Genomic DNA, 13,775 nt, shown 5'->3' with positions numbered 1-13,775 from the left:
CAAATTTGTGGAAAAAGAGTTGAAGCCCCAAGGATGAGGGAAAGTTATATATGAGAAGAGGAGGCGGCCAAAGTCTTCCAAGATTTAACTAAATACGATATACCCAGCAGTACCAATAAGAGGTCACAAGAGTATTTTCACACATATTTGCAAACAGCTTCTAGAAAGCACAGTCCATCGCCTATGGCGAGTTTCTAATTTGTACTTTTTTAAATGCATAACAACTATGAAAGTAATTACTCATGTTTATACTTATTACTATTTTTTAAACAAAAAGTGCATATTGTACCTTTATCCCTTTGGCGGTGGGCTGCAATTACACCATCTCATATTGGTTGTTTGTAATGTAACGAGAGAGGCAACATGCCAGGAACATTCCCACAAGCTACATAAGAAGAGACATAATTGGTTTATCAGCCACATTAATGATGCAAGGGAAAGACACATACTAAAAAGCATGTTTAAACATGTAAAAAAAAATCTATGATCAGATTCTCTAAAGCTCTCTCGTCTGGCAAGATTATCTAACAAGGCAATAACAATATAATGCTTTTTTTTTTGTCTCATGAATTCTTTCCATGCCAGTGAGTTTGATGATAATTGAGCTTTTAGTGTATAAATACAGACTCACCTGAAAACAAGCAATTCCAAATGAAACTCCAGCTACAACGCCCATTCTTGACTCCATTACTGTAGTTACCAAAGAAATGCAACCCTTGGGAAAAAAAATCACAAAAGTTGTAAGCAGAGCAGGAACAAAAACACAATTTATGCTTACCTGATAAATTTCTTTCTCTTCTGGAGTATCCAGTCCACGGATCATCCATTACTTGTGGGATATTCTCATTCCCAACAGGAAGTTGCAAGAGGACACCCACAGCAGAGCTGTAATATAGCTCCTCCCCTAACTGTCATAGCCAGTCATTCGACCGAAAACAAGCCGAGAAAGGAGGAGCCATAGGGTGCAGTGGTTACTGTAGTTTAAATTTAAAAATTACCTGCCTTAAAATGACAGGGCGGGCCGTGGACTGGATACACCACAAGAGAAAGAAATTTATCAGGTAAGCATAAATTGTGTTTTCTCTTGTAAGGTGTATCCAGTCCACAGATCATCCATTACTTGTGGGATACCAATACCAAAGCTAAAGTACACGGATTAAGGGAGGGACAAGGCAGGAACTTAAATGGAAGGAACCACTGCCCGTAAAACCTCTCTCCCAAATATAGCCTCCGAAGAAGCAAAAGTATCAAATTTGTAAAATTTTGAAAAAATATGAAGCGAAGACCAAGTCGTCGCCTTGCAAATCTGATCAAAAGAAGCCTCATTTTTAAAGGCCCAAGTGGAAGCCACAGCTCTAGTGGAATGAGCTGTAATCCTTTCAGGAGGCTGCTGTCCAGCAGTCTCATAGGCTAAGCGGATTAAGCTTCTTAGTCAAAAAGAAAAAGAGGTTGCCGAAGCCTTTTGACCTCTCCTCTGTCCAGAGTAGACAACAAACAAAGCAGATGTTTGACGAAAATCTTTAGTAGCTTGTAAGTAAAACTTTAAAGCACGGACCACGTCCAGATTTTGTAACACAAGGATGGAACAACAATCTCTTGATTGATATTCTTGTTAGATACCACCTTAGGTAAGAACCCAGGTTTGGTACGCAGGACTACCTTATCCGTATGAAAAATCAGATAAGGAGAATCACATTGTAAGGCAGATAGCTCAGAGACTCTACGAGCCAAGGAAATAGCTACCAAAAAAGAACTTTCCAAGATAAAAGCTTGATATCTATGGAATGAAGAGGTTCAAACGGAACTCCTTGAAGAACCTTAAGAACCAAGTTTAAGCTCCATGGTGGAGCAACAGGTTTAAACACAGGCTTGATTCTAACTAAAGCCTGACAAAATGCCTGAACGTCTGGAACATCTGCCAGACGCTTAACTAGCTGACAATCCTTTTTCCAAACCTTCTTGGAGAAAAGATAATATCCTAGCAATCCTGACCTTACTCCATGAGTAACCCTTGGATTCACACCAATAAATATATCTACGCCATAACTTATGGTAAATTTTCCTGGTGACAGGCTTTCGTGCCTGTCTTAAGGTATCAATAACTGACTCGGAGAAGCCACGCTTTGATAAAATCAAGCGTTCAATCTCCAGGCAGTCAGCCTCAGAGAAATTAGATTTGGATGGTTGAAAGGACCCTGAAGTAGAAGGTCCTGTTTCAGAGGCAGAGACCATGGTGGAAAGGATGACATGTCCACTAGATCTGCATACCAGGTCCTGCGTGGCCACGCAGGTGCTATCAGAATCACTGATGCTCTCTCCTGTTTGATCTTGGCAATCAGTCGAGGGAGCAGAGGAAACGGTGGAAACACATAAGCCAGGTTGAAAGACCAGGGCGCTGCTAGAGCATCTATCAGTGTCGCCTTGGGATCCCTGGACCTGGATCCGTAACACGGAAGCTTGGCGTTCTGGCGAGACGCCATGTGATCCAGTTCTGGTTTGCCCCAACAATGAATCAGTTGTGCAAATACCTCCGGATGGAGTTCCCACTCTCCCGGATGAAAAGTCTGACGACTTAGAAAATCCGCCTCCCAGTGCTCTAGACCTGGGATATGGATAGCTGATAGGTGGCAAGAGTGAATCTCTGCCCAGCGAATTATTTTTGAAACTTCTAACATCTCTAGGGAACTTCTCGTTCCCCCTTGATGGTTGATGTAAGCTACAGTCTTGATGTTGTCCGACTGAAATCTGATGTACCTCAGAGTTGCTAACTGAGGCCAAGCCTGAAGAGCCTTGAATATCGCTCTTAGTTCCAGAATATTTAATGGAAGGAGAGACTCCTCCTGAGTCCACGATCCCTGAGCCTTCAGAGAGTTCCAGACTGCACCCCAACCTAGAAGGCTGGCATCTGTCATAACAATTGTCCAATCTGGCCTGCGAAAGGTCATACCTTTGGACAGATGGACCCGAGATAGCCACCAGAGAAGAGAATCCCTGGTCTCTTGGTCCAGATTCAGTTGAGGGGACAAATCTGTGTAATCCCCGTTCCACTGACTGAGCATGCATAGTTGCAGCAGTCTGAGATGTAAGCGTGCAAACGGCACTATGTCCATTGAGTGGGGATAGAGAACTCTTTTCCTCGTTCACTTTCCACCAATGCGACCACAGAAATGCCAGTACTACGTCCGTATGAGACTTGTCAATTTGGAAGTTTGACGCCTGTATCAGGATGTCGTCTAAATAAAGGGGCTACTGCTATGCCCCGCGGCCTTAGGACCGCCATAAGCGACCCTAGAACCTTTGTAAAGATTCTTGGGGCTGTAGCTAATCCCAAGGGAAGAGCTACAACTGGTAATGCCTGTCTTGAAAGGCAAACCTGAGAAACCGATGATGATCTTTGTGTATCGGAATGTGAAGATAAGCATCCTTTAGATCCACTGTAGTCATATATTGACCCTCCTGGATCAGTGGTAGGATGGTACGAATAGTTTCCATCTTGAACGACGGAACTTTGAGGAATTTGTTTAAGATCTTTAGATCCAAAATTGGTCTGAAGGTTCCCTCTTTTTTGGGAACCACAAACAGATTTGAGTAAAAACCCTGTCCCTGTTCCTCCTTTGGAACTGGATGGATCACTCCCATAACTAGGAGGTCTCGTACACAGTGTAAGAATGCCTCTCTCTTTATCTGGTGTGCAGATAATTGTGAAAGGTGAAATTTCCCTTTTGGGGGGGAAGCTTTGAAGTCCAGAAGATATCCCTGGGATATAATTTCCAACACCCAGGGATCCTGAACATCTCTTGCCCACGCCTGGGCAAAGAGTGAAAGTCTGCCCCCTACTAGATCCGTTCCCGGATAGGGGGCCGTTCCTTCATGCTGTCTTAGAGGCAGCAGCAGGCTTTTTTACCTGCTTACCTTTTTTCCAGGTCAGGTTTGGTCTCCAGACCGTCTTGGATTGAGCAAAAGTTCCCTCTTATTTATTATTAGAGGAAGTTGATGCCGCACCTGCCTTGAAGTTTTGAAAGGCACGAAAATTAGACTGTTTGGCCCTAGATTTGGACCTGTCCTGAGGAAGGGCATGACCTTTTCCTCCAGTGATATCAGCAATAATCTCCTTCAACCAGGCCCGAATAGGGTCTGCCCCTCGAAGGGAATGTTAAGTAGCTTAGATTTTGAAGTCACGTCAGCTGACCATGATCTAAGCCATAGCGCTCTGCGCGCCTGTATAGCAAAACCAGAATTCTTAGCCGTTAGTTTAGTCAAATGAACAATGGCATCAGAATAAAAGAATTGGCTAGCTTAAGTGCTCTAAGTTTGCCAAGTATGTCATCCAATGGAGTCGCTACCTGTAAAGCCTCTTCCAGAGACTCAAACCAGTACGCCGCAGCAGCAGTAACAGGGGCAATGCATGCAAGGGGCTGTAGGATAAAACCTTGTTGAATAAACCTCTAATTTTTTATCCATTGGATCTAAAAAAAAAGCACAACTGTCATCGACAGGGATAGTAGTATGCTTTACTAGAGTAGAAACTGCTCCCTCCACCTTAGGGACTGTCTGCCATAAGTCCCGTGTGGTGGCGTCTATTGCAAACATTTTTCTAAAAATAGGAGGGGAAGAGAACGGCACACCTGGTCTATCCCATTCCTTATTAATAATTTCTGTAAACCTTTTAGGTATTTGGAAAAACATCAGTACACACCGGCACTGCAAAGTATTTATCCAGTCTACACAATTTCTCTGGCACTGCAATGGTATCACAGTCATTCAGAGCAGCTAAAACCTCCCTAAGCAACACGCGGAGGTGTTCAAGCTTAAATTTAAATGTAAAATATTAGAATCAGGTATCTTTCCTGAGTCATTAACATCACCCACTGACTGAAGCTCTCTTTCCTCAGCTTCTGCATATTGTGAGTCAGTATCAGACATGGTTCTTAAAGCGTCAGTATGCTCTGCATTTTGTCTCACCCCAGAGCTATCTCGCTTACCTCTAAATTCAGGTAGTCTGGCTAATACCGCTGACAGTGTATTATCCATGACTGCCGCCATTTCTTGTAAAGTAAACGCTATGGGCGCCCTAGATGTATTTGGCGCCCCTTAAGCGGGAGTCAAAGGGTCTGACACATGGGGAAAGTTAGTCGGCATAACTTCCCCCTCGTCAGATTCCTCTGGTGATAAATTTTTTAAAGACAGAAAATGATCTTTATTGCATAAAATGAAATCAGTACATTTGGTACACATTCTAAGAGGGGGTTCCACCATGGCTTTTAAACATAATAAACAAGGAGTTTCCTCTATGTCAGACATGTTTATACAGAATAGCAATGAGACTAGCAAGCTTGGAAAACACTTTAAATCAAGTTAACAAGCAAATATAAAAAACAGTACTGTGCCTTTAAGAGAAACAAATTTTGTCAGAATTTGAAAAACAGTGAAAAAATGCAGTAAATCAAACGAAATTTTTACAGTGTATGTAATAAGCTAACAGAGCATTGCACCCACTTGCAAATGGATGATTAACCCCTTAGTTCAAAAAAACGGATCAAAAAACGAAATAGACGTTTTTTAACAGTCACAACCAACTGCCACAGCAAGCTGTGGCCCTACCTTCCCCAATAAACGACTTTGGAAAGCCTTTGGGCCCTTCAGAGATGTCCTATAGCATTCAGAGGGCCTTTGAGGGAAGCTGGATGTCACAGTTTGTAATTTTAACTGCACCAACTGTAACTTTTATACTACAACAGTGGAAATTGTTTCTAGTCAAAATTTAAGCCAGCCATGTGGAAAAAACTAGGCCCCAATAAAGTTTTATCACCAAAGTATATATAAAAACGATTAAACATGCCAGCAAACGTTTTATATTGCAATATCATAAGGGTATTACCCCTGGGAGTAAGCATGATACCAGTCATTATTAAATCACTGTATTCAGGCTTAACTTACATTAATCCGGTATCAGCAGCATTTTCTAGTGTTTTCCATCTCTAGAAAAAATTATAACTGCACATACCTGATAGCAGAATAAACTGCACGCCATTCTCTCGCTGAAGTTTTACCTCATCTGTGTAATCCCCTCAGACATATGTGAGAACAGCAATGGATCTTAGTTACAACCTGCTAAGATCATAGAAACCTCAGGCAGATTCTTCTTCTATTTACTGCCTGAGATAAAATAGCACAACTCCGGTACTATTTAAAAATAACAAACTTTTGATTGAAGAAAATAAACTAGCTATATTTAACCACTCTCTCCTACAACGTCCTTGCTTGTTGAGAGTTGCAAGAGAATGACTGGCTATGACAGTTAGGGGAGGAGCTATATTACAGCTCTGCTGTGGGTGTCCTCTTGCAACTTCCTGTTGGGAATGAGAATATCCCACAAGTAATGGATGATCCCTGGACTGGATACACCTTACAAGAGAAAAGACTGTCACTTGATGACGTGTTGTAAAGTTAAAAAAAAAAAATACATATAAGTAAATTGTTCCAACAAATATCAACCACATACTTGCAGGGTCAGAGCAATGCTCACTTGTAACCTACCTGTGGGAAAACTTTGCTTTTTGCTTTAACCAGGTCCTTCATGTCTGCATCTGTACAGTTATTTGGTACACTGCAGCAGCTTTGGGGAATTCCACTTGTCTTGTAGTAGGATGTGTTTCCCCAGTCAGTATAGGATTTCACCCCACAGCATTGCAGCTGCATAATACAAAACACAAACAGTTGCTTATGATGTATGTGGTAAATCTAAGTAATGGTTATTTTTATTAAAACATTTATATATCCTATATAATAAATGGCCAGGTATGTTTGTCAGATGCAATCATGCGCAGTAGAGACTGCGCGAGGACAAACATACCTGGCCTTTAGGATCAACTCAGATCTGCCGTTGTGGGGGGCGTGGCCGCGCGCGGGAGAGAGATAGAAAGAGAAGGGGAGAGAGATAGAAAGAGAGGTGGGAGAGAGAGACAGAGAGAGAGACAGAACAAAAGAGGTGTGAGAGAGAGAGAGACAGAACAAGAGAGGTGTGAGAGAGAGAGAGAGAGAGAGAGAGAGAGAGAGAGAGAGAGAGAGCAAAAGAGAGGGGTGGGAGAGAGAGAGAGAGAGCTTAAAAGAGAGGGGTGGGAGAGAGAGAGGGAGAGAGCTTAAAAGAGAGGGGAGAGACAGAGCAAAAGAGAGGGGTGCGGAGAGAGACAGAGCAAAAGAGAGGGGTGGGGAGAGAGAGAGCGCAAAAGAGAGGGGTGGGGAGAGCGCAAAAGAGAGGGGTAGAGAGAGAGCGCAAAAGAGAGGGATGGGGAGAGAGAGAGAGAGAGACAGCGCAAAAGAAAGGAATGGGGAGAGAGGGATGAGAGCGCAAAAGAGAGGGGGAGAGAGCAAAAGAGAGGGGAAGAGAGAGAGCCAAAGAGAGGGGGGGGAAGAGAGAGCCAAAGAGAGGGGGGGAAGAGAGAAGGGGGGGAGAGAGCGCAAAAGAGGGGGGAGAAATAGCAAAAGAGAGGGGGAGAGAGAGAGCAAAAGAGAGGGGGAGAGAGAGAGCAAAAGAGAGGGGGAGAGAGAGAGCAAGAGAGAGGGGGAGAGAGAGAGCAAAAGAGAGGGGGAGAGAGAGAGCAAAAGAGAGGGGGAGAGAGAGAGCGCGCAAGGGGTGGGACTGCTGTACTGCAAAAATTGGCCAGTGTGAACGGGCTTTAGGATATATATATATATAAGCAAAGTGCACTCCAGATTCAAACAGTCAGCCGCTTCGGGTGCTAGCAAAAATAGGATATATCAAAAAACAAGAAGCACTCCAGAAGACTTTCAAATAATGTCACCTTTAATTAGTGAACGTTTTCGGGCAATAAACTACCCGTCCTCAAACTTACAAGGTTAACAAAACTTACCTCCCAGCTGTGTTATGTACCGCCACCAGAGAAAAGTGCGCCACGCTCTCCGCGGTTGATGCGCCGCCCCTGACGAGTGACGTCATCGCCCGCGGCAACGTGAGAAGACTAAAAAGGGCAAAACAGAACAACAGGCAAATATTATCTAGAATATTATGCAGGCATATAATAAGCCCTAAATATAAATGCAACGCCTATAAGCTAAGCATATCAAATTTATGACTTGCCAGATATGGCGTTGATTGCTTCCGGTTGCTATGACAACCGTACATTTAGTTTTTGTTATATAATCTTTCCCTGCTCTAGCCAGTAATACTTATTTGATATGCTTAGCTTATAGGCGTTGCATTTATATTTAGGGCTTATTATATGCCTGCATAATATTCTAGATAATATTTGCCTGTTGTTCTGTTTTGCCCTTTTTAGTCTTCTCACGTTGCCGCGGGCGATGACGTCACTCGTCAGGGGCGGCGCATCAACCGCGGAGAGCGTGGCGCACTTTTCTCTGGTGGCGGTACATAACACAGCTGGGTGGTAAGTTTTGTTAACCTTGTAAGTTTGAGGACGGGTAGTTTATTGCCCGAAAACATTCACTAATTAAAGGTGACATTATTTGAAAGTCTTCTGGAGTGCTTCTTGTTTTTTGAGAGATATATATATATATATATATATATATATATATATATATATATCTCAGTCTGACTTATAAGATAGTCCATGTTCCATAAAAAATTTCATTGTAAATTAAAGGAAATTTATGCTTACCTGATAAATTGATTTCTTCTACGACACGACGAGTCCACGCATTCATCCTTACTTGTGGGATATTATCCTCCTGCTAACAGGAAGTGGCAAAGAGCACCACAGCAGAGCTGTATATATAGCTCCTCCCTTCTCTCCACCCCCAGTCATTCGACCGAAGGTATAGGAAGAGAAAAGAAAAGCTAAAAAGGTGCAGAGGTGACTGAAGTTTTGAAAAACCAAATATAATTTGTCTAAAATGACAGGGAGGGCCGTGGACTCGTCATATCATAGAAGAAATCAAATCAATTTATCAGGTAAGCATAAATTTCCTTTTCTTCTACTAGATACGACGAGTCCACGGATTCATCCTTACTTGTGGGATACAATACCAAAGCAACAGGACACGGATGAACAGGAGGGACAAGACAGATACCTAAACGGAAGGCACCACTGCTTGAAGAACTTTTCTCCCAAAAATAGCCTCCGAAGAAGCAAAAGTATCAAATTTGGAAAAAGTATGAAGGGAGGACTAAGTCGCAGCCTTACAAATCTGTTCAACAGAAGCATCGTTTTTAAAAGCCCATGTGGAAGCCACAGCTCTAGTAGAATGAGCCGTAACCTTTTCAGGAGGCTGCTGTCCAGCAGTCTCGTATGCCAGACGGATGATGCTTTTCAGCCAAAAAGAAAGAGGTAGCTGTAGCTTTTTGACCCCTACGTCTTCCAGAATAAACAACAAATAAAGAAGATGTTTGACGGAAATCCTTGGTCGCTTGTAAGTAAAACTTCAAGGCCCGAACCACATCCAAGTTATGTAACAGATGCTCCTTCTTAGAAGAAGGATTAGGACACAAGGAAGGAACAACAATTTCCTAATTAATATTCTTTTTTGAAACAACTTTAGGAAGGAATCCAGGTTTAGTACGCAAAACCACCTTACCAGAATGGAATATAAGAGGAGGCGAATCACATTGTAACGCAGAAAGCTCAGAAACGCTACGAACAGAAGAGATAGCAACTAAAAACAAAACTTTCCAAGATAAAAGCTTAATATCTATGGAATGCATGGCTACAAACGGAACCCCTTGAAGAACATTGAGAACTAAATTCAAACTCTATGGCCATGCAGGCGCTATTCGGATTACTGAAGCTCTCTCCTGTTTGATTCTTGCAATCACACGGGCAGGAGAAGAAATGGTGGAAACACAGAAGCCAGGTTGAATGACCAAGGTACTGCTAGAGCATCTATCAGTACAGCTTGGGGATCCCTTGACCTGGACCCGTAACGAGGAAGTTTGGCATTCTGACGAGATGCCATCAGATCCAATTCCGTTGTGCTCCATTGACGAATCAATGATGCAAACACCTCCGGATGAAGTTCCCACTCCCCCGGATGAAAAAAGTCTGACGACTTAGAAAATCCGCTTCCCAGTTCTCTACTCCTGGGATATAGATAGCTGTTAGATGGCAAGAGTGAGACTCTGCCCATCGGATTATCTTTGAAACCTCTATCATCGCTAGAGAACTCTTTGTTCCCCCCTGATGATTGATGTATGCTACAGTCGTGATATTGTCCGACTGGAATCTTATGAATTTTGGAAAGGCCAACTGAGGCCACGCCTGAAGCACGTTGAATATTGCTCTCAGTTCCAGAATACTGATTGGTAGAAGAGACTCCTCCTGAGTCCAAACACCCTGAGCCATCAGGGAATTCCAGACTGCACCCCAGTCCAAGAGGCTGGCGTCCATCGTCACTACAACCCATGCTGGTCTGCGGAAGCACAGTCCCTGGGACAGATGATCCTGTGACAACCACCAAAGAAGAGAGTCTCTGGTCTCTTGATCCAGATTTATCTGAGGAGATAAATTTGCATAATCCCCATTCCACTGCCTGAGCATGCACAGCTGCAGAGGTCTAAGATGAAAGCGTGCAAATGGAACGATATCCATTTCCGCTACATTAATCCTATGACTTCCATACACTGGCCAAGGGATGGACTGAAGCGCTCAGCAAGTATTTAGAATCTTTGATTTTCTGACCTCCGTCAGAAATATTTTCATGTCTACCGAGTCTATGAGAGTTCCCAAGAATGGAACTCTTGTTAGTGGAACTAGTGAACTCTTTTCTATATACACTTTCCAACCGTGAGTTCTTAGAAATGCCAACACTATGTCCGTGTGAGATTTGGTCAGATGATAAGTTGACGCCTGAATCAAAATATCGTCCAGATAGGGCACTGCTATGCCCCGCGGCCTGAGAACCGCCAGAAAGGACCCTAGCACCTTTGTGAAGATTCTGGGAGCTGTGGCCAACCCGAAGGGAAGGGCCACAAACTGATAGTGTTAGTCCAGGAAGGCGAACCTTAGAAACTGATGATGATCCTTGTGGATAGGAATGTGAAGATATGCATCCTTCAGGTCCACAGTGGATCATAGGTAAAATTGTTCGTATAGTCTCTATCTTGAACGATGGGACTCTGAGTAATCTGTTTAGGCACTTTAGATCTAAAATCGGTCTGAACGTTCCCTCTTTTTTGGAAACCACAAACAGATTTGAGTAAAACCCCTGTCCTTGTTCTAGTTTTGGAACTGGACAAATTACCCCCATGGTATAGAGGTCTTTTACACAGCGTAAGAATGCCTCTCTTTTTGTCTGGTCTACAGACAAACGTGAAAGATGAAATCTCCCTCTTGGGAGAAATTCCAGCTGATACCCCTGGGTCACAATTTCTAATACCCAGGGATCCTGAACATCCCTTGCCCAAGCCTGAGCGAAGAGAGAAAGTCTGCCCCATACTAAATCCGTTCCCGGATCGGGGGCTGCCCCTTCATGCTGTCTTGGTAGCAGAAGCGTGCTTCTTAACTTGTTTACCTTTATTCCAGGCCTTGTTAGGTCTCCAGACTGACTTGGATTGTGCAAAATTCCCTTCCTGCTTTGTAGCGGAAGAGGGTGTAGAGGGGCCACCTTTAAAGTTTTGAAAGGAACGAAAATTATTATCTTAGTGCTAAGATCATCAACCTCCAGGCAGAAATCTTCTTCCATCTGCTGCCTGAGGAAAAATAGTAATCGCCGGTACCATTTAAAATAAAAAAAATCTTGCTTTAAGAAAATAAAAACTATCATTTAACACCTCTTTCACTTTACCTCTTCCTATTACTTAGTATAGGCAAAGAGAATGACTGGGGTGGAGAGAAAGGAGGAGCTATATATACAGCTCTGCTGTGGTGCTCTTTGCCACTTCCTGTTAGCAGGTAGATAATATCCCACAAGTAAGGATGAATCTGTGGACTCGTCGTATCTAGTAGAAGAAAGTATATTTATTTTGCATTAAAGTGATAGTAAACTCTCTCCTTTATAAAATCAGATCCGGAATGTCAATGATATCTTAAATGGAGTTTCATTCATCAGTTGTAATGAAGATACGTTATAAGTTACTTTTTAATATAGATATGAAATTCAAATACCCTGCCTTCCGCCTACATCTTATGTATGGATGTATATGTATATAGCAGCTACATTTCATTTACAAAAACCCAAAAAAACTGACAATTGCCTTTAAGTTATGCCTTACATTAAAACAAGAATTCACTTTTGAAATATTGTATACATATGTAACAAGCATAAAAAAAAATATTTAGCTAGATATCCAACAAATACTGGGAAACCATTTCCTTGGGTCGGTAAGGCTAGTAAAATTATATTATCTAGCGGGAAATATTTAGATTTTCAACCACATTCCTCCCCATGAAAATAATGGAAACGTCATCTGCTAGCAAAGGCACTTTTCTCGGTTTCTAGTGGGAGAATAAGGAGGGACCAGATATTCAGCACCAGAAGAACCTTCCTCATTGCTAGAGGTGCAGAAGAAGGAAGCTTAGATGGGCACAAGATGCCTAATATGAAAGGGGAGAGTCTTCAGAAACTCAGTCTTGTAACTTCCAACAAAGTTAGGGAGTATAACCTGAATAAGTAGAAATCCAAGCCTATATTGTTGCATTACTATATGCCTAAACATATATATGTTGGCGAGACCTCTCTTTAAATACAACACTAACAAAATACAGACTTTGCCTCTTATTAACACTTTACCAGTCCATCTATAGTTTACTGAATCTCCTCCATTGAGTCCATTTCCTTGCTACTCACAGTTCTCTGAATGGTGTCCACTGCTTGACTCCTTGGCTCTCCTGTAGAGTTGTACTGTTTCAGAGCCTGCATGTAGTTATTTTCAAAACTGTTTCTAATCTGGAAGATAAAGAGTCAGTCATGTATATGCTAAACTTACTACTTGGAAACATGAAATACAAGTTGCGTATTACTTATATTTAATACTACTGATAGATATTTATATGAGTAATGAATAGAAGCCAGTGGCAACGTCTTCTAAGATTTCACTGCACACTTATTTGCAACAACATAGTATTTGTTACTTTAAGAGGAAAACACAGTACAGTATAAAGATTAAATTTGGTATGTGAGATATAGCACTAATTGTAGCAACACGTTTGAATATATCTGTGCTGTATCAAGGAAATGCACATGAAACAAAAAGGTTAGATTTTCTTTATTTTAATGTGTAGAGAGAACACCATTTCCTCACAGTTACTTATTTTTGTTAACAGGACAGTAAACACTTTATAATTACAAGACTTTTCTGCAGTCTAGCAAGTCTAGCAATAAACTAACATACAGAGTGAGTCTAAAAATGTTTGGAATGCATTATCACCTTGTTTGCTGCAATTGCCAAACTACACTCACTACTAACTCACCTTAATTATAGGAGCCAATCCGTATGTATTACTGGAGTAGACAAGACAATTATAATCCTTTAGAAAAACATATCAAATGATTTTTCTGCAAAAATAGCCATAGACTTTAATGTTGTTGAAAACCATTAGATATGCTTTTCTATGCCTTTGCTAGCAAACTCTCCATTGTTTTACAGTTTTTATCATCTTATCTCTGCTGAAGACCATTAGGCACAGATTTGTGGCAGTTCTCAGAATTGTAAAACTTTAAAGGGATATAAAACCCATTGTTTTCTTGTATCATTCAGAGAGAACATACATTTTTTTAAACAAGCTTTATTGAATGAGATTAGACAGCATTACACGGAAAACAGATTGCAAGGTAAACATGTCAGTTTTACATACAAGATCATT

General features: G+C 41.8%; 1 protein-coding gene across 1 annotated transcript in view; it reads right to left on the bottom strand.

Moving 5' to 3' along the window:
• The window catches only part of TSPAN6 (tetraspanin 6), a 53,597-nt gene that overhangs the window by 9,737 nt on the left and 30,085 nt on the right, over positions 1-13,775 (bottom strand). Inside the window, exons 4-7 of the mRNA XM_053699376.1 lie at positions 12,760-12,858; positions 6,538-6,693; positions 632-715; positions 290-385 (exon numbers count right to left, since the gene is read on the bottom strand). Coding sequence (XP_053555351.1) covers positions 317-385; positions 632-715; positions 6,538-6,693; positions 12,760-12,858 — 408 coding nt within the window. The 3' untranslated portion in view covers positions 290-316. The remainder of the gene's footprint in view (positions 1-289; positions 386-631; positions 716-6,537; positions 6,694-12,759; positions 12,859-13,775) is intronic.

This window comes from Bombina bombina, chromosome 1 (genome assembly GCF_027579735.1).
Source record: "Bombina bombina isolate aBomBom1 chromosome 1, aBomBom1.pri, whole genome shotgun sequence".
In the NCBI taxonomy this organism is placed as follows: domain Eukaryota; kingdom Metazoa; phylum Chordata; class Amphibia; order Anura; family Bombinatoridae; genus Bombina; species Bombina bombina.
Note: the sequence above shows the minus strand (reverse complement) of the source record. Positions and strands in the feature narration are given on the sequence as shown.